At 45.2% G+C, this 26870-nt stretch overlaps 1 protein-coding gene across 1 annotated transcript; it reads left to right on the top strand.

Annotated features, from left to right (window-relative positions):
• The first annotated feature begins 15241 nt into the window (after positions 1–15241).
• DHRS7 (dehydrogenase/reductase 7) lies at positions 15242–25759 on the top strand. The gene is made up of 7 exons (XM_075614819.1): positions 15242–15578; positions 15897–16049; positions 17069–17175; positions 18033–18272; positions 20639–20761; positions 24244–24459; positions 24970–25759. The coding sequence occupies exons 1-7, from the start codon at positions 15446–15448 to the stop codon at positions 25006–25008; spliced, it is 1011 nt and encodes a 336-aa protein (XP_075470934.1). The 5' UTR covers positions 15242–15445; the 3' UTR covers positions 25009–25759.
• The last annotated feature ends 1111 nt before the right edge of the window (positions 25760–26870 follow it).

Raw genomic sequence — 26870 nt, 5'->3', positions numbered from 1 at the left:
AGTTGTTGTTTTGCACCCAATTAGCTTTGTGGGTATGCGTTAATTTCATGGGAAATAACGTCCATTAATGATTTTGATAACTATAAATTAAAAAATTACGGGTGAACCCTAAAATAATAGAATAATACTTTTTTTTTTTTTTTTAACTGTGCAGAAGAATTGAGAAGTATCCTTGTGGTTCAAGCAGCAATACTATATTCTCCTTATTTTAATATTTTTATATGTAAAACGTGTGACAATGTATAATTCTACATTCTTACTTAAGCTGGCAATTGTTTGGGGCTCCTGTTATAAATCTTTAAAGATCCTGATTGTGTGCCTAACGAAATGGCCGCCTTCTAACTTTGTGCTGCAGTCTGTGAAATGCTGCCGTTTTTACGTAACGTTATATCACCAAGTGTAACACATTATGTCCTGGGACCTCTTCTCTTTTCTCTGTATACACTCTCTCTAGGTGACGTAATAACATCTTTTGGGTTTAATTATCACCTCTATGCTGACGACACACAAATATACTTTTCAACACCTGACCTTACACCTGCTGTACAAACCAAAGTTTCTGAATGTCTCTCTGCTATATCATCCTGGATGGCCCTCTGCCGCCTTAAACTCAACATGGCTAAAACAGAGCTCATACTTCCTCCCAAACCTGGCCCTACTACCTCCTTCCACATTACTGTTGGAACTACGATCATTCACCCAGTAGCCCAAGCACGCTGCCTAGGGGTCACACTCGACTCCTCTCTCACATTCGCCCCTCACATTCAAAACATTTCTAAAACCTGTCGCTTTTTCCTCCGCAATATAACAAAGATACGCCCTTTCCTCTGTTGCTCGACTGCTAAAACTCTGACTCAGGCCCTCATTCTCTCCCGTCTTGATTACTGTAAACTCCTGCTGTCTGGCCTTCCTGCCTCTCACCTGTCTACCCTACAATCTATCCTAAACGCTGCTGCCAGAATCACTCTACTCTTTCCGAGATCTGTCTCAGCATCTCCCCTCATGAAATCCCTCTCCTGGCTTCCGATCAAATCCAGCATCTCACACTCCATTCTTCTCCTCACTTTTAAAGCTTTACACTCTTCTGCCCCTCCTTACATCTCAGCCCTAATTTCTCGTTATGCACCATCCAGACTCTTGCGTTCTTCTCAAGGATGTCTTCTTTCTACCCCCTTTGTATCTAAAGCCCTCTCCCGCCTTAAACCTTTTTCACTGACTGCCTCACACCTCTGGAATGCCCTTCCCCTCAGTACCCGACTAGCACCCTCTCTATCCACCTTTAAGACCCACCTTAAGACACGCTTGCTTAAAGAAGCATATGAATAGCACTGTGGATATTCTGAACACATGATACATAAAGCTTGGCCCCCTGCAGACGCACTTACCAGAACTCCCTCCTACTGTCTCTGTACGTTCTCCCTACCTACCAATTAGACTGTAAGCTCCTCGGGGCAGGGACTCCTCTTAATGTCTAAAGCACTTATTCCCAGGATCTGTTATTGATATTATCTGTTATTTATTTGATTACCACGCGATGTACATTAGTGGCGCTATATAAATAAAGACATACAATACATACAATTATTGTTACAGCTTTCAGAGTAATAGTCTGCTGTTTGGAACACAGCAACAGAACTGTTTGTGATACTTTGTTACCAAAGGCCAACGCTCAAAAAGGTGCGTGTTAGAGCCTGTTTCAAAAGAGGAAGTGGATCTGACTTTCTAAAGGGTTGCTGTAGCAACCAAAGGATGATAAGTACATTAAAAAAAAAAGTATTTGGAACGTTTCGCTGCTTTAAGGCGCTGCATTCTGACACAGGTTTGGGACTAGCGGTAGATGTTACATTTAATCCTGGAAACTCTGGTTATGTACCTACTTACATGCTTTAGTACCACTTAAACTTTAAATTCGTTGATATAGAGCTTTATGAGACCTGTATTATGTGCACTGGCAATGTTATCCAAAAGGAATTACTAGTACTGTATTCTGTGTTTTGTTCTTCTAATACTATATTACATTATCTCAAATACACGTAGGTCGCCATTCAGGAAATTAGGGCAGAGCTCAGATTCATTTCCTCCTGGTCACTTGCCCAGTTTGTACAAAAAAAAGGGTCTTCTTTTTTTCTGCAGCAATATTTAAAGTATAGGTAATACTCCACAATCTGTTATTTTGTTACTAAGCAGCAGTATTTGTGCAGATTTATACTAGTACGCGCTGCCAGTACACATCAGGTAAGGTTTTGGGCACTCGTCGTCTTGTAAAATAAGCACATCTGATTTATATACACCCATAATATAAATCAGAGTCACTGAATATTATGGCAAGCTTGATGCTTGGCATGGACTCATTGCTTCTGGTTCCTGTCACACGGAGAACTTCTGAGAGGGCTGCGAGGTTCTCTTGCGTTTCTAATAATTAGTGAAGATGTCTGCAGACAAAGTATTCACTGTATTTAATGCACTTCAAAAGGTCTTTCACATACTTTCATGTTGTCCAAATATTTCTAGGTTAAAAGTCCTCGCAATGTCATTTGTTCTGGTCACACTGCGGCTTTTAATGGTCAATCAACAGGGAAAGTTGGTGAATGGACAAGAAAGATACTGCATCAGCAGTGGCCAATGCCAGTCCTCAAGGGCCACCGACAGGTCAGGTTTTCAGGATATCCCTGCTTCAGCACAGGTGGCTCAGTCCAGTCCTCAAGGACCACCAACTGGTCAGGTTTTTCAGGATATCCCTGCTTCATCACAGGTGGCTCAATTAGTGGCTCAGTCAAAGTCTAAGCCACCTGTGCGGACGCAGGGATATCCTGAAAACCTGACCTGTTGATGGCTCTTGAGGACTGGAGTTGGCCACTCCTGTGCTACATTGATTGTCCCTGTAAAGAAATAAAACAAATGACTATAATTCTGCACTATTGCCTTAGAAAAACAAATCTATATTGAATAAGAATATAGTAACTGTTCTAGTGTATTATTAGCGTACAAACCCAAAAGTAAACCGAAGAGGTGACTTCCGAAACGTAAAACCTATTTCTGTGTGTGCATATAAGCTAGGATTCTCATGAGTGTGTTTGCTTCCTTCACGTCGTTCTCATGTTAAACAGTGGTTAAGCTGTAGAGAAGGATTCTGGGTTGTGACATGCAAATGAGCTAGCAGTGTGGGCATGTCACTTTGTAGCTTTCTGTTCACTTTATTATGTGGACTCCATAAAGCGTTTGTCTGCTGCATGAAACGGCATATGACAATAATCCTGGAACAAGGATGATACAGAATCAATGGACCGTCTCAAAGACGGCCCTTTATCCTCTGGATAAATTCCCAAGGATCCAAAGATGGCGATCGTACTTCACGCCTTTCAAAATGGCGGTTGGTGCTCTAGCAGGAAACCCAGAAACCCAGCAGAAATAGACTTTAATAGAGAACAGTATCCAGTGGCACTCACAAACTCTGTGACTAAAGTCAAATAGACATGTAAAGTCTTTTTAATGATGCAGATATAATGCCCAACATTTTGGGGGACATGCCTTCTTCAGGTGGAACACGGGCACATGAACCTGAAGAAGGGGCATTATGTCTGAATCGTTAAATATACTTTACATGCCTATTTTACTTTTGTCACTGAGTTTTTGAGTGTCACTGCATTCTATTCTCTAGAATTCTCTATCCCCCTCTCCACCAGTGTTCGCGCCCCCCCTTACCTGTGTGCCGGTGTCAAATGACGAGACCCAGCGACGTCATTTGACGCCACATTGACATGGCAACACGTCGCCCGAAGCCAGCTGAATCACGGTGAGTTACAGAGGCCTCGCGTGGTCCCCCGGCATTTAATTTAAATGCCTTGGGGAAGACCATGGGGCCTCAACCGCTGGACCCCAAGGGAGATTGCGCCCCCCAGTTTGCGCACCCCTTTTCTATTTGAAAGCCTTTGGAACGCGTCAGTTTGAGGCTGTCGCTGCTTTTGCTTTACAGCTTACAAGACAAATCAAAACCTAATTTGTAGAGTTGTAAGTCGATTTTACTGAGCTGAACCTACTGTACAGGTACTGTAGTGTGGCCTTGTCCAGAACATTATTGGGTCTGGTTTTGAAAGTCTCTGAATATATTTTTGTGAACAGCTTCAAATAAAGTAATTTGTTCCAAAATCTAAAAGCAGCCGTTCCCCTTGTTTGTGTTCCTTTCAACACTCCCTTTTTCTTTTTTTTTTCTCGCGCCAAGATTGCAACCAGGGTGTGTCTGGAGCAGAAAAGAACTATTCTCAGTTCCGGGGACCCCTTGGTTCCCTATATACTTGCGAGTAAAAGTAGCGCGTTGCAGTTTCCTCTAGGCGGGGGCGGCCAACTCCAGTTCTCAAGGGCCACCATCAGGTCAGGTTTTCAGGATACCCCTGCTTCCACAGTCTTCGACTGCACCACCTGTGCTTAAGCAGGGATATCCTGAAAACTTGACCTGTTAGTGGCTGTCCTGTCTCCTGTTCCAACACTTCCTGTTTTCTCCCCTGTTGCCTTGGAAACCCCCCTTCTCTTCTCTTTGAGTTGGGCTGCTCCTCCCCCCCTTGCCATTTGGTGCAGTCCTACCTATTTCATCTCTGTCTGGGTCATGTCCTGTCTCTTTCTCAGGATGCCTCACTGCTGCAGAGGTCTCCCACTGCTCCCCTGTGAGAAGCTTTGTAATTTACTTATCCATATGTATTACCATTACTTGTTCCCTTCCCCTAGTGTGTATTTCCTCAGTACTTTTTCCATTTTTATTTCTGTTTGTGTCCCCAATAAACATTTCAGAAGAATTGAAGCCTCCCCTTTTTTGGAATAGGGATTGAGTTGAGCTGTCTACCTCTACTCACTAGCCACAGTGTGCATGAGTCAGAACAGTGACCCTTGAGGACCGGAGTTGGCCATCCCTGCTCTTTGGGAAACAAAGTGGCAGTCTGAAATACTAGGAAGAACCAGTTCTACCTTTACCAGTATGTATCCCAGGAGCCGGCTGTCCCCGGAGCTGACAATAACACTGTTCAGCTCCGGGACCCTCTTGTTTTCCCTCCTGGGGTAATTACTGCTTTAACCAGTAAGGCAGAGCTCATACACTCCGCTTGCTTTGCGAGAGTGCGAGCTCCTACTGTGCCGCGCGGCTGCAAGCGATCCGTACTCATAGTGCTGGCGGCGATGAGGGGGCGTGGTGGGGGTGTGGCTATGACATCACGGAGTTGGTTCGCCGCGATTGGCTGAACCGCTCTCGTGACGCGGCCACCGCTTGAAAAAGACACATTTTTTGTCTTTTCATAACGTAGTCGCGCGCACTAGGAGCGGCCTCGAAGGGATCCTGCAATTTGTGCTTGGTGCGCACGCACGCACAATCGCACACAGTATGATCCCAGCCTAAGATTAAATAACCACAATTAGAAAGCGCCATTTTGAAAGCATTAATAACCCTATGACATCACATCCCAATTGCACAAACTTCTGGAAATGCTCAATTAAGCAAGAAACATACACATCCAGAGAAGCTTTCTTTTTTTTTATCCCTTTAAAGCTGAAATGACAGAAGATTAATGCGTTGGATGCAGACTGATATGGATACAGACTGGTACATTCATGACTCATATAATCCCCATCATAGCGTTACCATGAGAAATATCAGAGCACGCAGACTCGGATTGTTTCAAATACATTTGATCCTGTTTAAAGGTCAGCGGTGAATTGTAGTATTATGCTGCCGTGGCTGAATATAAGGATCAAAGTACATACGTATAATTTGCCTATCACTATGTAACGATGCATTTGTGCTATTCTAGCATTGCAATAAATACATGCACACTGGATCTAGTGACGAATCACAATTAAAGTGGTGAGATAAGCAAATTATATAAGCAAATAGACAAATACAGCTCAACCCCCTTATAACGCTGTGCTTGGGGTCCAAAGAATCACATTGCGCTATTAGCGGATCGCGTTAGAAATAATGTACACTTGTATGCATTGTACAATAAAGTATGTAAGACACCAATAATCGTGTTGTAAAGTATTCATAAATATGAAAATTGGGAGCCACGCGTGCATCGCGTTATAAGCGGATTCGCGTTGTAACGGATCGCGCTATAACGGGGTTGAGCTGCACAGAGATATTTTCCTCCATACAAAGATCTAGTCGTCCTGTTCTGGAGAAGAGCAGATTTATTGTAAGTTGTGACACCTACATTCAGCGCCGCAGACATCCTCCCCAGGACTAGCGTTTCCCCCTCCCCCCCCCGCCTCCCCCAGTGTTGGTGGCCTTGCGAGAACCCCCCTCTGTCTATCACTCACCCCCCCCCCAACTCTAACAACCCCACCTCTCATTCTCTCAGTCCCTTCTCTTACACCTCCATCCTCTTACAACCCCACCTCACCTCCACCTTTGCCCCTCCCCCCAATACACTCAATAACCCTCCTCCCCCAATACACATAATGAAACCCCTACCCCCACAATACACACACACCTCTTACCTTGGGGGGGGGCCTCTGGTGCAGCGCTGGGGGGATGCGGACGTTGGGTCCAACTTCCGGCGCGTTCGCAGGAGGGCGGGCCGCATCATGGGAGAGAGGCCCACTGCATGAGAGGGGGAGGCGCCGGACAGCCAATCGAGACCCAGCAGCCGGATCCGGATATTGGGACTGTCCCCTGGACGGACCAAACTTCCAGCACCGTCTGGCTGGGTCCCCTGCAGCCGCCGGGCCTAGTACAGTTGTCCCAGCTCTCCCCCCGTCGTGCGGCCCTGACTCTAATGAGTCCTTCAGATATGAAATGATAGTGTCCAGAGCTTTTGAAACCTCATAGGGTTTTTCTTTAAGTGTATTGTGACAGCGCAGTTAGGAAGGAGACCTATATATCCTAAAGTGATGAGATGGAGGTGGAGATAAACTCTGTGTTGATTTTAGAGTCCAGAAGTTTCATATATTTTAATTTTGATGGGAAATCAGTAATCCCATGGGAAATAAAATATATTCAACTTCTGGACACGTACAAAAATGGCTTAACTCAAGATACTGGATTCATGACATTATAGCAATATTGAATCCCCTCACTGATTCACAGTTTAGAGAACGTTTACGGACAGGGGGAAGGGTGTCCGGCAGCAGAGGGGGACCCGATCCCGGAAGCCGGGTGCAGCTTCTGTGATCGGTAGGGCCCCTTTCTCTGCCGGGCCCATGCTGAATAGTGTTCCACCTTTCATTGACAAGCAGCCTTCACCCCACGATTGACAGGCTGACAGCCCCCCCCTCCCCCCCTCCCACCTGCTTTACAACTTGGTCAGGTCAAAACTTCAGCCGTGAGCCTCAGGAAAGCTGTTGGCGGGTCTGTGTGAGTGAGTATAACAGCCTGATACAGCTTCACAACTCCGCTATGCACACACCTCTGACGCATGCGTAGCTCCACTAGTTTATACTCCTCTCACCACTCTACTGGAAGATTCTGTTCAGAGTTTATTTCTATCCCTAAAGCCTCGGATTGAGTACAGGCGCCGCGTGCGCGACAGATAGGGTTGCCAGGTGTCCAGTATTGAACCGGACTGTCCTGTATTTGGATACTCTGTCCAGTAATAAATGATAGATAATACTGGACATGTATTTCTGATATTACCTGTCTGAACATAGTGACCTGACCGGCTTTGGGGGGGCTGCGGGATTTCCCAGAGCAGGGAGAGAGCAGGGCTGTTTCTAGGGGGCTAGACAGTTTCCTCCATCCTGATTGGCTGCTGCTGGGTAATGCAACCCATCAGGAGGTGGTGTCAGGATCCTGGGGGTGGGGCCAAAGAGAGGAGAAAACAGCATGGAGCGGAAAGAGGTGAGAGGGGTGTGTGTGTCTTGGGCGCGTCGCACCTTTCACCATTGTGTCCAGTATTTTTGGAGAAGCCGCCTGGTAACCCTAGCGACAGAGCGCATGACATTACGCACGCAAGTACTAGAAGCGATTCGTGGCCTGTAGGATTGCGCGAGGGCATGCCGGAGGCGTGCCAGTGAGGTCACGTGAGCGGTTCGCCCTCAATGGCTGAACGACGCACGTGACCAGACCGTCGCGCGGGAAAATAAAAAAAAATTGTCTCGCCAAGCATTGGCGGCCTCGTCGCTCTCGTGCACGAGCGCTCTCTGGCCATGCGCGTTGCCTTTTGTTTTCAGCGTGCGAAACATTGCTTGCGCCGTCGCTCATACTATGGATGTGGCCTAAGAGGTTTCAAAAGCTCTGTACACTGTAGTTTAATCTATGAAGAACTCTATGTTGGGTAAAAGGTATCACACCCTACAAAAATCCTTTTATTTCAACAAATCATTTCATCTTCTTTTCTACTAATCTTTACCTTTTATCCTTCTTTTTTTATTACCTCTATTGGTGTTCTGATTAGAAACAAAACTCCTTGAACTACCTCTCCTCCTTAACACACAAAATCCACGGGGAGCATGGGGAGGAAACAAAAATAAATTTAAGTGCAGCAAAAATGACAATGTGAAAAAAGCCTTCAGTTGACTTGGTTCTAATGAATTGACTACTTACAAGATGTAAGAGTCAAAAAGGCAGGGTTGACTCAAACGGTCAGAGGTAAGTGGATGATGCAGTTGTCATCAAAGTGGATCAGGTCCCCAGGATCACGTACCCCAATGTAGAGAGAAAAACTGGCATAGCGCAGATCACTCAAGATAAAAATAAATAAATAAAAATAGCTTTATAACAATAAAATATTATACTCACATTCTAACAATAAAAAACGGGCATATCACACTGCATTAGTGTAGGAAGATTTTAGCCAGCTGGCTCACCGTCCCACAACGTTCCCCCACTCCTCCGCCTCAGCCTCCGGTCAGCTGTTTAGACTGCTCCGACTGGCGTGTGACGTCACTTCTGGTTTCGTCGCTCGGTGAGGGCTGGATCCTCCTGCAACTCCTCTGCTGTATGCTCCTCTCTGAATAAGACTCCCAATCTACGCGTTTCGAAAGCGACTGCTTTCTTCCTCAGGAGGAGGAGTGTCCTGAGGAAGAAAGCAGTTGCTTTCGAAACGCGTAGATTGGGAGTCTTATCCAGAGAGGAGCATACAGCAGAGAAGTTGCAGGAGGATCCAGCCCTCACCGAGCGGCGAAACCAGAAGTGACGTCACACGCCAGTCGGAGCAGTCTAAACAGCTGACTGGAGGCTGAGGCGGAGGAGTGGGGGAACGTTGTGGGACGGTGAGCCAGCTGGCTAAAATCTTCCTACACTAATGCAGTGTGATATGCCCGTTTTTTATTGTTAGAATGTGAGTATAATATTTTATTGTTATAAAGCTATTTTTATCTTGAGTGATCTGCGCTATGCCAGTTTTTCTCTCTACATTGGGGTACGTGATCCTGGGGACCTGATCCACCTTGATGACAACTGCATCATCCACTTACCTCTGACCGTTTGAGTCAACCCTGCCTTTTTGACTCTTACATCTTGTAAGTAGTCAATTCATTAGAGCCCAGTCAATTGAAGGCTTTTTTCCCATTGTCATTTTTGCTGCACTTAAATTTATTTTTGTTTCCTCCCCATGCTCCCTGTGGATTTTGTGTGTTTTGCTGTTACTGTGGGGGAAGAGTGAAGACTACCCCTTCCAGTGGGTTCCAGAGCAGGGGGTGAAACTAATTACTTACATTTTATCACATTTTTCACTTATTTAAGTTTTTGATTAGTCACTTATTATTAGTGTCCACTTTTTATTTGTTTGCGCCTGTGTTCACTTTACCACTACCTCTCCTCCTTGACATAACCTTCTCTCCGCTGCTCCTTCCATCCATTACTACTCAAGGGATTCTCTTTTATGGTAAAAAGGTGTTCTACTTTCAAACAGACTGTCATTAAACCAGTCACTAAAAACTTAGCGTTGACCGGCTGTTTTCTAACCTACCAACAAATCTCTCTTCCCTGGAAGACAGAGGGCATATTCACACAAGCCCAGATCTCAAAGTGTGTGCTAAAACTTAGCACCCTTTTGTGAATCTGGACCAGTCGTGCTAATACCAACAGTGGCCTTTACTGACTCACATACTCGTAGTCAACTCAGAATGCAGAGAGTCAGTTATACAATTGCAAGCAGGGTTGCCACCTCTCTGGGTTTGACCCGGAGACTCCGGGTTTTGGGTACTTGCCTCTGGGCCACGGGTTTAGCCTGTCAATCTCCAGCTGCGGCGGCGGCGTCTCCGGCAGCGTCTCCGGCATTCTTCTGCAATTCCCCCTTCAACTGCATTGAACATGGCTGCGTTGCGTTTGCAATGTGACGCCACGTAGTGCCCCGTTGCCATGGTAACACCGTCGGAGGGGGAGTTGCAGCAGGATGCCGGGAGACGCCACCGCAGCACGCCGCCAAGTAAGGGAATTTTTTGTTTTTACATTTTCTCCGGGTTGGCCATCAGTTGAAGGGGGCAAACCTGATTACACGTAAAGACAAGGGGCAAATTGAAGGGAATCACAAACTAACCTTTAACTGCTAGAGGTCAGTGTTCACACACCCCTCACCATTTGGCAAAAAAAATGATCTAAATATTGAATGTACTGTACACTGTATTACTAATATCACCCAGAATTCCATGACTCCATCCAAAACTATGATTTGCTGTCTTATTTTTTCCATCTTCAACATCTGTCCCATATGCCCATGAAGCAGTCCTACTGATGACCAGAACATGTCGTATTTACATATTTAATAAGGGCCTCTGTCCACTAAAGCAGTAGTTCAAGCTACCGTTTAAAAAAAATAAAAATATGTCCATTTAATATGTGCATCAATTCAAGACACACAATAAGTAATTAGCTAAGTTGCCAATCAATCAGTGAAGATTTAGTTCGGGGATTCACTAAATGGCTGTCAGTGCAGCAGGAGAGGGCCAAAGATGCAAAGTGTGACCAGGCTGTCACTAGATACAATTGGAGCACTGCTAGAGAGAGGGCAGGGCTCTAAAAAGTGTATGCCAGAGCCTGTTTCAGAAGAGGAAGGGGATGTGATTTTGTAAATTGTTGCTATAGGAACAAAAAATGCTTGTTACATTATAATACATTCAAAACGTCATTCAGAGTTGATTAAAAAAAGTTACAAGTATTTTCGCATAGTACAGACCTGATTTATTTAATAATAATTTAAAAAAAAAACATGTAGGATATTGCTTGGTGTGCAGCTTTAAATAGCCCCCTCTCCTGTTCTAATTCTTCTTGATATGTTTACCGGCTGTAACAGTCAGTCACATAGTTCTTCAAATTGTTTTCTTGTTTAATTATTTTACGCCTTACCTTTTTCGTCCTTTTAATTTGTCTGGGAAGGATTCCCTTTCCCATCTCTGTCTACTTGGGGCTTGGTAATTGGTCTTTTTCTTTTCTCTTTCATATTCCAGGTCTTGTTCTAAATTCCCTCTTTGGCCTACATTATCAGTGTCATATCAATGACACGCCACTGATCCTGTCCTTCCCCGAGCTTACCAGTTCTAATCACTTACAGATTTCATCATGTCTTGCCACTATTTATAAATGAATGACTCACCACATCAACATTGTACTTACCAAGTCCGTGTACACACACACACACACACACACACACACACACACACACACACACACACACACACACACACACACACACACACACACACACACACACACACACACACACACACACACACACACACACACACACACACACACACACACACACTTTCATTGTCTCCTTATCCACAATATCTGGTTTATGTTATTCTCCTCTTCCTACCCAGCATTCTTCATGCAAATATATTGACCAAACGACATAAAATGCTGGTATATGGGGTTAATCTGCGTACTACATTTTATAAAGACTCAAGCTTTAGAGGGAAAAAAACAAAGAAAATCTTTTTTTTTTTTTTTTTACATTTTCAAATAAATTGTGGGATACAGAAAAAGAAAAGCGGCGAGGGGGTAAATAATCAAGGCATTGGGTGTTGGGTCGTGTTTGACATTACTTTTTCACAGATTTTAAGCGTTATATAGTCTTCAAAGAAAATGTATTTTTAATGCAGCAGTCCCAGCTGCTGTTTATTTTTAATATTATTTATTTTTTTCCCCTTTTAATATGTGCATCAATACAATCCACAGAATTATAAGTATTTAGCTAAGTTGCCGATAGATCCGTTCTCTTGTGATCGATCGGCGAAGATTCGGTTCGGGGGTTCACTAAATGGCTGTCAGTGCAGCAGAAGAGGACCAAAGATGCAAAGTGCTGTGTGACCAGGCAATCACTAGATACAATTGGTGCACTGCTAGAGAAAGGGCAGGGCTCAAAAAGGGGCGTGTCAGAGCCTGTTTCAAAAGAGGAAGGGGGTGTGACTTTGTAAATGGTTGCTATAGATGCAAAAAAAGGTTTGTTACATTATAATACATAAAAAATGTCATTCATTTTTTTTTTTTTAAGGCTACAAGTATTTTCTCATAGTACAGAACTGATTTATTTAAAACACGCACACGCACGCACGCACGCACAACTCCCTACTCAATTTCTTACCTTGAAAGTGCTTGTGCCTTTAGGCCTCAGATATAGTGCAGGCGAGCGAGCGACAGAGCCGCGCGCGTCTGTCACCTGAGCGATCAATGGACTATTGCTTGGTCTGCAGCTTTAAGATGCAAATACTTTATTTCAGCGGACATGTAGACACCCAAGCTCGGAGAGCTTATTCCAATCGCATTCTCACTGTCCAGCGCACAAAGGAAATAGGTTACATAACTCTGGGTAGAGAAATAGGTCTTTCAAGTTCAAAGACACCCGTGCAGATTTCTGGAAAGTTTAATCAGGTCAGAATTACGAGTCCAGCAAAAACTTCTAGTGTAGAGTAGGGTCGGCCAACTCCAGTCCTCAAGGGCTACCAACAGGTCAGTTTTTCAGGATATCCCTGCTTCAGCACAGATATTTTTTACATTGTTATGTGATGCAAGATATGTGATAAAGTGACTTCCTCAATGTTACTGTGACATCTCTAAAAGAAGTGAACACCCTAATTGACCTGATTTTCAGCGGGTAGTAAACAGAACACAGGGATGGCCAGGACATCTTTGGTTCCATAACAATAATAATGGTAATTTTAAAAAGATATCATGGACAAACAAACATTTAACTGTGGATAATCATCGCATTACAGTGTAAAAAGTAACATTAATACGTCCTGCACATTTATTAGGAAAGCAAACAGGAAAAAAGTTATGGCGGGTAAAAAAAAAAAAGTGACAAAAATCCTACAGTATACAGTAAATAAAAATCCCACTTGTGGCGCATTTGCAAGTCTCAGACAGGTCTGCAATCCTGGCTGTCCCGATTATCGCTTAGCACAGGGGTGCGCAAACTTATCTTCATGCGCCCCCCTTTCTCCTCTCCCCTCCGGCTCGCGCCCCCCACCCCCCCTGCACAGCCCCATAGCAACGTGACGTCACATGACCCCGCGGCATCATTTCATGCCGGTTGCCATGGAGACGCGTCGTTGGAACCAAGGTAAGTAAACCAGTTACAGAGGCCTCACGCGATCCCCGGCATTTATTTTAATTGCCTTCGGGGAAGCGCGGGGCCTCTGTAACACCCGCGCCCCCCAGTTTGCACACCGCTGGCTTAACAAACAGTGCTTCCACTGCAGCCAGGGATTCTGGGTAACGACATGCAAATGAGCACAGGGTGTCACTCTTTACTTCTCACCCATTTTAACATGGACCCCTATAAACTTATGTCTGCCGCATTACACAGCTTTTCATCACAGCCTGGGTTAAAGAAGTGCAGAGCCAGTAACCTACTCACAGACAGTTTTTTTTTTACGTTGGGTATAACCAGGAAAACTGATTAGGAAACAAACAAACTGGTCAGTTATGTTTTCAGAAGCTAGAGTTGGAATGGTGCAGATTAGTTTTGCAAGGATATATTACAAAAAAAATAAAATCAGCATGAGCTTTATCCGAGGTATAATACACACGGCACATTCCGGGAAGCAGGTCATACGATCTCTCCATATGAGACATGTTAGTACCGGAAAGTGTGCAGACGCGTGTGAAAACATTTTAAGAAGGGAGGTAACCCCTTGTATATTTCTTCTTGACAGATTAAACTCGGTAATATTTGTGTGCTTTATTGAAAATACTCTTGCAGTTGATGAAAATAATCTTTTAATCCAATTAAAGTAGTCACAGCTGCAGCAGCCTGCAAGCGTCGCACAGAGCAGCATTGAGAACTGTATTACGCTGCCTTTTCTGTGCGACAAACACATTTAGGCATTCATTAACTTCCTGTTATCAACTCCAGTCCTCCAGAGCTTCCAACAGGTTAGGTTTTCAGGCAATCCCTGCTTCAGCGCAGTTGGCTCAATCAGTGAGACATGTAACCAAAAGTGGTATTTTGTATTTATTTATAAGGATATTTAAAATGTAAAAGCAATATTTAATATTTTAAGAGAGCTGTTGAGATCTGTTACATTTATATTATAGAGATTTGGGTTTTAAATGAAAAACACCACTAATTAATCTTGCATTTACGGTTTTTATTGGTTTTAACCGGAAATTAAGCGTCACGCCCTATTGAGATCCACCACTTTTAGCCATCGTTAAGAGACACACACGGAGAATGGAAACTTAAAATAGAGTGAACGATATACTCCAGATTCAAATGTGTCGTTTTATTCCCTCTCCGTTGTGAACACGGATTTTTTTAATAAAATTAAAACGGGGGGGAAAAAAAGAAACCCCCCAACGGATTTGACAATAAACACAGCAGTCCGGAATTCCTAATTATAATGCTGGCCATGTCTTCATGTCTTTGCAAAATCAAAAGGTGCCACAGTGCGCTCATTTGCATGTCATTTCCCAGAATCCCTGGCTGCAGTGACAGCATTGTATGCCAAGAGATAATGGGGAAAGGCAGCGTTGCAGACCTGTCTGAATATGCTCACACGTGATATCATTTTATTTGCTGCACAAAATGAAATGCAAAGGCAGATATAAGTTGATACCATGCATTTGCATCAACCTAAGGAACATACATGAGTTACAAACAGGTATTAGCCAAATGCTTTGCATATACAAAGAGAATATATGACAAAGAACATGTCAGCACACATATGTGCAGCATTTCAACAAACAACGCCCCTCCCTGCACAGCTCTGGCTGGGAGCCCTGCATCCTGGAGCTGGAGACACAGTTACACAAGAGATCTGATGAGTCACACAGGCTGGAGGACGGAGAGCCTGAGCTTCCTGGGCGGGACCTTCTACATACCGGAAACAGACCAAGGTCACGTGCAAAGCATCCAGGATCAAAACCTGTGGGTTTGGAAACTCAGTCAATACAAGGGCAGTTCAGCAAGTCACTGACACAGGGGGCAGTTCAGCAAGTCACTGACACAGAGGGCAGGAAGCCCACCCCTTGTCTGCCCACCCCTTGTCTGAGTATCCTGTGCTCGCTGCTGGATCCACCATGGATTTGCTCTCTCTCCTAATGCTACTGATAGTGTGCTGGCTGCTGTACTGGCTTATACAGCTCATCAGGTTTATTAAAGCAGATGCTGACCTCACCTTACTCTGGGCAGAACTGTTAGGGCACACTCCAGGTATCTATGATCTTTTATTTGTATGGCACCAACATATTCCTTAGCGCAGCGCAACGCGGGAGGGAGGAAAATAACTGTGACAAAAAAAGGGTACATATATGTCGAGACAATAGGAATGCGGTCCCTGGCCCCAGGAGCTTACGCTCTAGATGTTATCATGTTGCACATTTTGTTGTGGGGGCATGGTAACCTGTTGGGGGTTCTTTATGGAGATGTCATTGACCTCGTTCAGTTTTAAGCTGTAAATAAAATGCATGAATGTAGGACGGACATTATTGTCGTTTATTCCATATTCCGCATGGCATATTTCTGTTGCAGAAAGCAAGCTGGCCGGTAATGTCGTTTGGGTGACGGGCGCCTCAAGTGGCATCGGAGAAGAGTTGGCATATCAATTAGCCCAGTTGGGGGCATCACTTGTGCTGTCAGCGAGAAGAGAAAATGAATTGCGCAGGGTAAAACAAAAATGTCTTGGTGAGTGAACGTTCCTTTCTAATTGTGCAGGTACAGGTAGTTCTCGTTATCCAACGTTTCACGTTACAACGAATGGCATGTCCAACGCTTTACAATGCAACCCTAAGGGCCGTTTTTCGACGCCTGAATGCGTTATCCAACGCTCACCGCCACTGATTAACATGGGACTCACTTTACACCGGTGTCACTATCCAACGCTACTCCCAGAACGGATTCCGGTGGATAACCGAGGACTGGCTGTATTTAGAAAATTACTTTTTTGTTTTAAATGACAATCCTATTTTTGGACAAACTTTAGGGTCATTTGAATTTGTGGGAAAGATTCTTGTGATTTGGTTATTTCTGGACAGAAGTTTTTTTATCAATTGATTTCAAACCTTTGTTGTGTTTTTTTTTTTTTTTTTGTTTGTTTTTAGCAGCAAAACTATTTTCATCCTTTTGTGAACGTGCGGCGTGAGCTACAAAGTCAGGCCCATGTCCACGAAACGGTGCTAAACTGTAGCACATCTTTACTCCCGTGGTGTGCTGAAGTGTAAATCCTTTTGTGGATCTGAGCCAATGGTTGGTTTTTTTTTTACCATTAATGATTGTGCACACACATTGTGTGTTTTTGGCTTCCTAGTCAATATTAGTTTAGCTTCCCATTATTTAATTGTACTTTTATTTACACAAAGTATAAACTGAAACTTTATATTGACCTAAAAGCAGAATGTTCATTGAAACCTACTTTTCCAGCCGGATTTCAGGTACAGAGTAAATCCCTATTGAGGGACCTATGCGTTTTGTTTAACCCTTCGCTGTCAGGTAGCGAAATGGGTTAAAATGTAAATTTATTGTATTTACAGGCGCACATATGCTACAGTCCTCAAGACCCTCCAACAGGTCAGGTTTTCAGGATATCCCTGCGCTGAAGCTGGGATATCTTTAAAACCTGACCTCTTGGGAGAGAGGAGGGGGTCTTGAGGACTGGAATTGAGGACCCTGCTGTACTGTATTCTGTTTTTTTTGTTGATCTTCAGAAACCAGTGGTTTGGAAGAGAAAGATGTCCTGGTTGTTCCCCTGGATCTGACTGAGATAAGCACACACAAAGCGGCAACAGACCAAGTGCTGCAGCATTTCGGTAAAGTAAGTGTTAATTTGAGCTACATTGTCTCACAACAACAGTTTAGCTATAGATTTTAGTATATAGTGCCATTCCCCCCCCCCCTCTTTTGTATAGCGCTGCTTGTGTACGCAGCGCTGTATATAGAATTTTTAGTAGGCCGTAGACGTGACTGGCTGGGATGTTCGCGGGTTCCGGTGCGAGGCCCTCTTACCTTCGGCGTCCCGTTGTCATGGCAACGCAGCACCACAGGGCGTCCCGTTGCCATGGCTACGTGACGCCACTTGACGTCGCGGTGCTATGATGGGGGACCGTGCAGGAGGAGATGCCGCCAGGAAAGGTAAGAGAGTTACTGAGGCCTCGTGCTCTCCCCCGGCAATCAGCATTATTGTTGAGGGGAAGAGCGTGGGGTTTGGTGCCCGAGGCACAGGGAGATAAAGTGACTTGCCCAAGGTCACAAGGAGCCGACACCGGGATTTGAACCAGGCTCCCCTGCTCCAAACGCAATAAAAACTCATTTACAACACGTCTTGTATATTTCTAAGGCATTAATGCATTATTTTGATCCTTAGGACTTATTTAGGTCAAGTTACACACTACAAGTCTCAGGGCAGGATTCCCTGTTCTCCGAAGCGGCCACATATGAGCCACCTGTGCTGAAGCAGGGATACCCATAAAAGCTGTCTTGTTTGTGGCCCTTGAGGACTGAGTTTGAGACCCCTGGCTTAGGGCCTCAGAAGGTTAAAGTCCCACCTTGTGAGTGGGGGATTCTGGCGTTAACCATTAGCAAACGCATTTATTTTTACTCATTAAAATGGATATCAACAGTAATCCGAAATATTGACATCATGTGATATTCACAGCGCACTTTCTTTCCCAGATTGATGTCTTGGTGAATAACAGCGGGCGCTCCCAGCGCTCGCTGTTTGTGGATACAAGCTTGGATGTTTATCGAGCCTTAATTGAGCTCAATTACTTGGGGACCATTTCCGTAACGAAGTATGTGCTGCAGCACATGGTAGAAAGAAAGAAAGGCAAGATTGTTACTATAAACAGCTTCGCTGGCTTAATGGGAGTTCCCCTGTCATCTGGGTATTCCGCTAGCAAACATGCCCTCCAGGTAGGACACCGGTTATTTATCGCTGTGTGTAACTTGCATCTTAACTTCTGACAATTTAACATTAAAGCTGCAGACCAAGCAAGATTTTGCGTGTTTTTTTTTTTAATAAAATGAGTTCTGTACTTTGAGAAAAAACTTGTAGCATTTTTTTTTTTTTTTTCAAACAACCCTGAATGACATTTTTGTTATGTATTGTAATGTAACAAGCATTTTGTTTCTATAGCAACCATTTACAAAGTCCTATTCCATTACTCTTCTGAAACAGGCTCTGGCACACCCATTTTTGAGCCCTGCCCTCTCTCTAGCAGTACACCAATTGTATCTAGTGACTGCCTGGTGCAATGAGCTTCCCCACAGAACTTTGCATCTTTGGTTCTCTTCTGCTGCAGTGACAGCCATTTAGTGAACCCCCCGAGCCGAACCGTCGCCGATCTGTCACAGGAGAACGGATCGATCTGCAACTTAGCTAATTACTTATTATTGTGTGGATTGTATTGATGCACGTATTAAAGGGGAATTATTTCTTTTGATTTTTTTTTTTTTAAACAGCAGCTTGAACTGATGCTTTAAAAGTAAAAAAAAAAAAAAAAAATCCCAAAATACTACTGTCTAAAATCTAAGGCGGTGAAGAAGAAAAACATTTTTTTTTATGCAGAATTCCTTTGTCTTTTTTTTATGCTGACTGCAGTAATTCTATTCTTTTCATTGTCAATAAATGCTTATTTTAGGTGGCCTAATGGGCTGGAAGAAAAAAAGAAGCCCATTATAAATGTGTGTAGCCCCCTCTGCCCAGCTCCCTAAGGCTGCGTCCCCACTGCGCTGAGCGGGCGGCGCTTGCCGAGTTTACTTTGTGCAAAGTGAATTCTCCTGTCCCCGCTCACGCGGTGTGTGCGCGCGCGCTCATGCGCAGGCACGTACGCTCTCCCAAGCTTGGTGCTCGCAAAATTCGCAGGACACCCGAGCTCATGCTTGGAGGGTTGGTGACATCACCACTCAAGCATGAGCGCGGTCAGCGCCAGTGGTGACGCAGCCTAAGGGGGCTACATCAATGCGTGGTCTAATGTCCAACTCGGCAATCATTTCCCTTATTTCAGTGGCTGTTATGGTCGGTTGGGCGGTGATGGTGCCAGAAGCTTTTGGGTGGTACAAAAGGACTCTTATTATGAGTTCCCTTGCATGGGAACATCGTCATACAGTCACAAACACAGGCTGTTGTACCTTATACATTTCCTCATACATCACATGCAATGCTATTCTTCTGTATAGGCGTTTAAATAACACTCCTCACTTTATATAAGCATGACTCCTGGTAACAGTCTTACCTTTCATGAGTGAGTGCATGGCCCTTGATGGCCAGGACCCCCCTTTAATATCTTCACTGATCCTGGCCGGTAATAGACTCTCTCTGGTCACTATCCATCCCTGGTAGGGAACTGTCACTTCCTCAAAACACACTGGACATTGACTTTCCCTGTCGTGGAACTGACACTTCTGCAGGGGTATTCACTACTGAACATGGGGATCTGCTTGCCAGGCGGCTCCACTGACATCCTGTGTCCTTCTCTGTGTTGCCCTCTGTGGGACATGCATTTCTCTAGGGGCCATACTAATTGATCCTGAGAATATCTGCCCTATATACCCCCTATGACACAGCATAGATTTGTTTAAAAATTCAGTATTTCGTATGTACAAAACTGTGGGCGAATTTTCAATACTGCAATTATTTTCAAAGCAAATGTAAGTATTATCAAACATACAATCCCAGCAAGCTCTAACCCCAGCACCCACCACATCATATATACTGTATATTTATGTCAAAAGGAGTGCTACTGAGCGTGGCCAAATGTATACAGCAAAAGACAGAGAGGCCCAATGCTACATCCAATGTGACAAAATATATAGTAAATAGTATATACAGTAGTTAAATGCTTCAATAATAATATTCTCCCGAGTAATGGTCATTTAGTTAAACCCTTTGGCCAAAGCGTTATAAGCCTGCAGGCCACGTCCGGTATTATAGTATTATACTGTTTTATTAGTAAGTAAGTAATGGTAATAATGCCAAATATTTGTGTTCTGTATAAATTATTGGTAAATCAAAAATGAAGCAGTTTTTGACATTTAAAAAAAAAAAAAAAGCTTTTTTAATTTCAGCATACAGTACATGTAAGTTTTGTCATTTCGAAAAATAAAATTTTATTTTACGGTTTCGTATTTATTTTACATTACATAGAGGCGCCACCGTAATCTTTTCAGTGCTTAGGGCCTCTAAATGTCTTAATCTGGCCCGGGGGAGGAAAGATTTGTGTGTGTAAAAGACATTGCTACCTTTAAATGATGTAAACATGTAATCTATTGTCTTGTAGGGATTTTTCAATAGTCTGAGGACTGAACTTGGTGCATTTCCAGATATAACTATTAGCAACATATGCCCTGGACCAGTGCAGTCCAACGTATTGGACAATGCATTTACTGAAGAAGTGGACAAGGTAAACTATTCCTAACCAGATCTTTACACGACACCTGCAGACACTACTGGTTATCACAAGTAAACCACTACTTGTTAACCAAATGTTAACACTTCTGATCGTGAAGTGTTTTGTTAGACTACAGTAAGAAATGTTTTGATCAAAGATGTTCCAAATATTTAACTACCCCAGGAGTAACCTGTCCTCTAGGGCCACCAACAGGTCAGGTTTTCAGGATATCCCTGCTTCAGCACAGGTGGCTCAATCAGTTGACGGAACCACTGATTGAGCCACCTGTGCTGAAACGGGGATATCCTGAAAACCTGACCTGTTGGCAGGGCCGCCAACAAAAATCGTGGGGCCCGGGACAAACATTTTAACTTTTTTCCCTGCACTCCCCTGCCGGCGGTCACCTCACCTCCGCGCCCTCCCTCACCCCCACTTCATGCCACGTTGCCATGGCGACACGTGTGGAGCCAAGGTAAGTAAAGGTATACAGCTTTAAATGTCTTCAGGAAGTGCGCGGGGCCTCTGTAAACCGCACCCTGCCCCCGCAGCCAGTCCCGGGGGGGGGGGGGGGCCCTGGGGGTCGCACCCCCCCCTGCTCTACTCCATTCCCATGTATACAACATTTTGTATTTTTTTTATTTCAGAAAAGGTTACAATTGTTTAGTGCTTTAAGAGCCATGTTTACTAAATAGTGATTTTATGGTTTCTTTAATGTTTAGCTTGAATCCTTCCTTCTCCCAGCAGTTACATTGTCACTGCCGGGTTTAAGCATATTCTGTTCCAAATACTACGCTAAGTTTGTGACACTATCCCTGGTACAGCTTAGTATCTAACACACATAACAAGGTAAAGAGCTAAGGCTGCGGCAATATTCCACGTCTGTGCGCATCCCAACTTGTAGTTTCATGGCGCATCCCAGCAATTTTTGTAAACCTTTTTTTTTTAATTGGTATGTAGCGAGGGGTTTCCGGAGCTGAACTGCATTCGTTTTAACCCGGGGAGCCCTCTTTTCCAGGGATACCAACCTCCGCAGGTGCCGCCTGTTCCTTATGTAGGTTTAAAGCTCCTACGCCACATGGGCCAATGGGAAGCTGCAACTTCCCAATGACTTCCGTACTTCCGTACATCGGGACATATAAACATCTGTATTCTTCACCCAGGCGGGGATGCGACGGGAATCGCCATCAGAGGCATGTATCCCGGGAGTCGCGGGCTCCCCAGAACCAGTGGCATAGCTAGGCATGAGCAGGCCCCCCGGGCAAAGACATTTTTCAGGGCCCCATTAAGAATCAATGTATTTTGTAGATTCAAAATTAAATATACCGCACACGTATAAATATAAAATATAGATTACTCATATAGTCGCCATTTATTTTGAAGTCAGAAGTTTCCGTACTTTTCGCTCAGCAAACACGTCAATGATGGGATCCCTATCGTTTCTCAGAAGACACGCGTTCTCAGAAGACAGGCGGCCTGATTCTCAATAGAGAGTAAACTCGATCCACTTCATCCCGTGGTACTTCTCAAATAACTCTTAAGTTTTTTCGTTTGGAAAATGCACGTTCTGCGCTTGCGACAGTGACTGGTATCGTTAGAAATAACTGCTTGCTGCCGCCCTTCTCCATTCAAATCCCTGCGTTAAATGAGGCCACGGACGTCACCAACGCACGGCGTCACGTTTCCACGGTAACATGACGTCATTTGACGCTGGGATTGGAATGGAGGAGGGTGGTAGCAAGGAGGCGGCCGCCACGTGTAAGCGCCTTCCCATCAGGCCCGATAGGCCAGAGAGTGAGGAAAATGTATATGGGGGCGGACATTTTTGCCGCCCTAGGCCCGGGCCTAATGGGAAAACCCCCACTGGGTTGTAAGGGGACCAGTCCAGGCTTTGGCTGGAACCGGCCCTTACATGCCTGCTATATCTGTTCAAGGGCTTAAATATCAGCCAGTGACTTCCAGCCCCCGGCTTGAGCATTGTATACTTTTTTGTTGTGTTCCTGGCCACCCTGGACTCTAGTTTCTTAGCCTTCCGTGTGGCTTGCCTATCCCTGTGGCTTGCCTATCCCTGTGGCTTGCCAATCCCTGTGGCTTGCCTATCCCTGTGGCTTGCCTATCCCTGTGGCTTGCCTATCCCTCTGGCTTGCCTATCCCTCTGGCTTGCCTATCCCTCTGGCTTGCCTATCCCTGTGGCTTGCCTATCCCTATGGCATCCCTGTTCATTTCGAATTCCTGTTGCTGACCCCGACCTCGCTGCATTCCGCCTGTCGCTTGGATTCTGCACCACTGCCGCCTGCCCTGACCCTTTGCCTGCTTACCGACCACGGATACTCTAACAGGACTCTGTCCCTGGGCTCTGGTCGGTTAATTGGCAACCCTGCTTGTCCGCTTCCTGATTGGAGACGAGCACATCAGATGGGTAAAGTAGAGTGTGGGAACCTCTCTGCACCCACAATGAGATTCAATAGCTTTTTTTTCCTCCAAAGTTGTGTAAAATTCACCATACACTTTTAATTTATTTAAATAGTAATATGATACTGACTGCAATTTTTTTCTCCTTACCCCCATCCTCTCTCTGATCCTCTCTCAACATCCCTACTCAGCTCTCCTCCCCATCATCATCATCATCAGATCTCCTCCCTTCCGCCACCCCTCCATGCCTACCTGTAGTAATTGAGAGAGACGCGGGAGGATGGTATGCGGCGGCGGAGGGCCTCCAGTGTTAAATGATAAGCCGGTAAAAGAATCAGCACTTGAGGCAGAGCAGGGCGGCGCGAGGCGAGGAGCGCGCTCTAGCAGCAGACACCAGAAGAAAGACTTCCGGGTCAGACAGCGGGGCGCGCTCCTCCCCTGCCGTCCTTCTCTGCCTCTAACAAGTGCTGATTCTTCTACCGGCTTATCTTTTAACACCGGGGGCCCGCTGCATACCCCCTGTGGATGTAGGTGCACGTTGGGCTGCCTGGGTACTCCAGTACCCAGGTGCTGCTTGGCGCGATGGGTTGGAGCGGGTCCCACGTAGCAGGGCCCCCGACACAAATCCCCATGATACTAAGCGTCCAGATCACCCTCTCAGTGCGAGCTCCAGCCACAGTGTCTCACACACAATGTCTCTGGGTACTATAGCCTGGTCCCAGGCCGCAGTGCGCCGCGTAGCCGTCCGGTCACCAGCGCAACAGTACTACCATATTACTAAAGGGGAAGATTCCCTATCTAGGGCCTTCCCTGCAACATTCCGCTGGGGTGGCTCAGGGCCTAGCTGGGGCCTTACCGGGCCTGTCTCTACAGAGGGGGGGGGGGGGGAGAGAGGATAGCAGGCCCTCAAGAGCGTGGTCCCCTGGGCTATAGCTAGGCCACTGGCCAGAACGGAAATGAACGGTTTTGCTCCAGAGACCCCCTGCTTCATACCTAGATGGGGGGAAAGAGCAAACACCCTACTCAAAACCACACCATTCATTTTCAACCACCTTTTGTAATAATTGTTCACTATTTTATTTTAGATACAAACAATAAGAGCGGATCAGTCTTTTAAGATGTCAACTGGACGTTGCGCTCGTCTTATTTTGATTTCCACTGCAAACAATCTTAAAGAAACCTGGATCTCGCATCATCCATTCTTACTAATATGTTACCTGTGGCAATATGCTCCTTCATGGGCCTGGTGGTTAACAGAAAATCTTGGCCAAAGAAGGATACAGAATTTCAAGAGTGGAGTGGTATGTACTATTTACCGTGTCTAAACACCGTTCAGTCTCAAAAGACATCATCCAGTTAGGAAAAGTAACCGGGGTGGAGTTAAAACAGACACATACAGGTGGTCCTCACTATACGACTGTCCGTAATCCGTCGCCAGATAATGCATTATCCAACGTCGGAACGGATTATCCGCCGCGGATTAACAGGGATGCGATGGTTCGCAATCAGACGGCGGTTTGCGGGACGGATTCCGGCGGATAACCGAGGACAGCCTGTATATCTGTAGTATTTGTATACACTCCACTCAAATTAACCTAATCAACAACATTCAATCACTTAGTGGCAGAACAGACATGAAGTTCTTTTTAAATAGAGTTAAGTAAAATGTAGTTATTAATGAAACAAAACACATGGCATTCAGCCGGGGATTACGCTGGAATCTGTCCCACATTTTATTCTTTGCTAAACTGAAGATGTCATTTCTTACAGATCTTTTCTAATTCAGAAACATTTTAATATCTTTATTGCAGGATGCAGACTCTTCATATTTTACTAAAAAGACCTCGTAATTAAGGACATGCATTTTGAAGTACAAACAAATACTGAATACCTAACGAAACCATTTTTTGATGACACGCACGCCCACATCACTGAGCAGGAACAGCAGTCTTTGCATCTCTTTATTCCACTGTTTCGAGTGAATCGCTAACTTCCTTAGGTAATGGAATGATTAGAATTAGGCCTCACCAAACTTCTTCAATGATAAAATGTGATATACACAAGAAACTTTTGACTACCACCAATTTTCAACAAGGTCAGACTTTCTTTGGGTCCAACCACTTGGAAGCCAGAGGCTAATCCGTACTCATCGGTGTGTGCAGGGATTGATCAAATCTATATATATAAATTTGAATATCTTGGAGACCATTTGATTGGTCCGTCGCCCTCCCATGGCTCTCATTGGCCGGTGTGCTCTAACCCAGGGGTCCCCAACCCCCGACAACACTGCTGCTGCTGCCTGAGGTGAGGAAATGCTCCCTGGTGGTGGTGGCGCCAGCTGTTGCTGCTGGGGGGGGGGGGGGCCTAACTGGGCTTCCTTTTTTTACCCCCCCCCCCAGCTCTGTTTTGTACCCCCCCAGCTGTTTTGTACCCCCCAGAGCTCTGTTTTGTACCCCCCCCAGCTCTGTTTTGTACCCCCCCAGAGCTCTGTTTTTTACCCCCCCAGAGCTCCGTTTTTTACCCCCCCAGCTCCGTTTTTTTACCCCCCCCAGCTCCATTTTTTACCCCCCCAGCTCCGTTTTTTACCCCCCCCAGCTCCGTTTTTTACCCCCCCAGCTCCGTTTTTTACCCCCCCCCCAGCTCCCTTTTTTACCCCCCAGCTCCGTTTTTTTTACCCCCCCCAGCTCTGTTTTTTACCCCCCCCCGCTCTGTTTTTACCCCCCCCCAGCTGTTTTTGACCCCCAAAGCGCCCCTGCCTTCCCCCCCCCCCCACGCCCCTGCCTTCCCCCCCACGCCCCTGCCTTCCCCCCCCCCCCCACACGCCCCTGCCTCCCCCCCCCCACACCCCTGCCTCCCACGCCCCTGCCTTACCCCAGCCCCTGCCTTACTCCCCCCACCGCACACCTTAGCGGGACCCCCACCCACAGCCAGCACTCGCAACCCACCCGCCACCCGTACTGAACACCCACCGACTCCTCGCACCCGCTCACACCATAGCGGGACACACACCTCACATTTTTACATCACTTATGTCACCAAAATATACACTGTACTGTGTGGTGTGTTTACAATAAACCATTTTTAAACAACATCGTATTACATTTTCTTCCATGTTTCTTTTCAATATTATTATTCAACCTTTCCACCAAATACTCAACCTATTCTTACCCTATTTATAAATAATACTACCTATTACGGATTTACCTCCCGGGCAACGCCGGGTATATCAGCTAATGTAAAATAAACACAAATTCAAAGCAGAAGTTCCTTGGTTGGATGGACAGATGTCTCATTTTTATACTGCTTGTGTTGGTCAATAAAGCTTTCACAGCCTGGAATGTTCGCATTGCAAATATGTGTCAGCAGAGTGGGGAACCTCGTCCTCGTGCTCCTGTGCTTCTGCAGCAGTAGAAATCTCATTACAATAAAGGTAGCCAGATTCCACCTGATCGTTCCGGGGGAACTTATTTAGACACATTGCAGCAGGACAACTAAGGTATTTATGGAAACATTCCTGGTGCCCATCAAAGTGTACTCTTTTTTTTTTTTCCCTTTCCTTGAAGGGTCACTCTATATGCTTTTTCTTGCCTCATTGCCAATATGAGACACCCTACATTTCTTTGTACTCCAGATAAGAAGCAGCAGAACCTTTCAATGACTTCAGGTCACAGCGTGTGCTGTTTAGAGAGGAGGTACTGGTTATATTTGGAAG

The sequence above is a fragment of the Ascaphus truei genome, chromosome 9, assembly GCF_040206685.1.
Source record: "Ascaphus truei isolate aAscTru1 chromosome 9, aAscTru1.hap1, whole genome shotgun sequence".
NCBI lineage: Eukaryota > Metazoa > Chordata > Amphibia > Anura > Ascaphidae > Ascaphus > Ascaphus truei.
This window is presented reverse-complemented; position numbering and strand designations above follow the sequence as displayed.

Bases quoted from the DNA above. Each gene is read 5' to 3' on its own strand.
- DHRS7 (XM_075614819.1), top strand. From the start codon at position 15,446: ATGGATTTGCTCTCTCTCCTAATGCTACTGATAGTGTGCTGGCTGCTG. The intron at 15,579-15,896 runs GTATCTATGATC...TTTCTGTTGCAG, and splicing joins ACTGTTAGGGCACACTCCAG to AAAGCAAGCTGGCCGGTAAT. The intron at 18,273-20,638 runs GTAGGACACCGG...ATTGTCTTGTAG, and splicing joins CTAGCAAACATGCCCTCCAG to GGATTTTTCAATAGTCTGAG.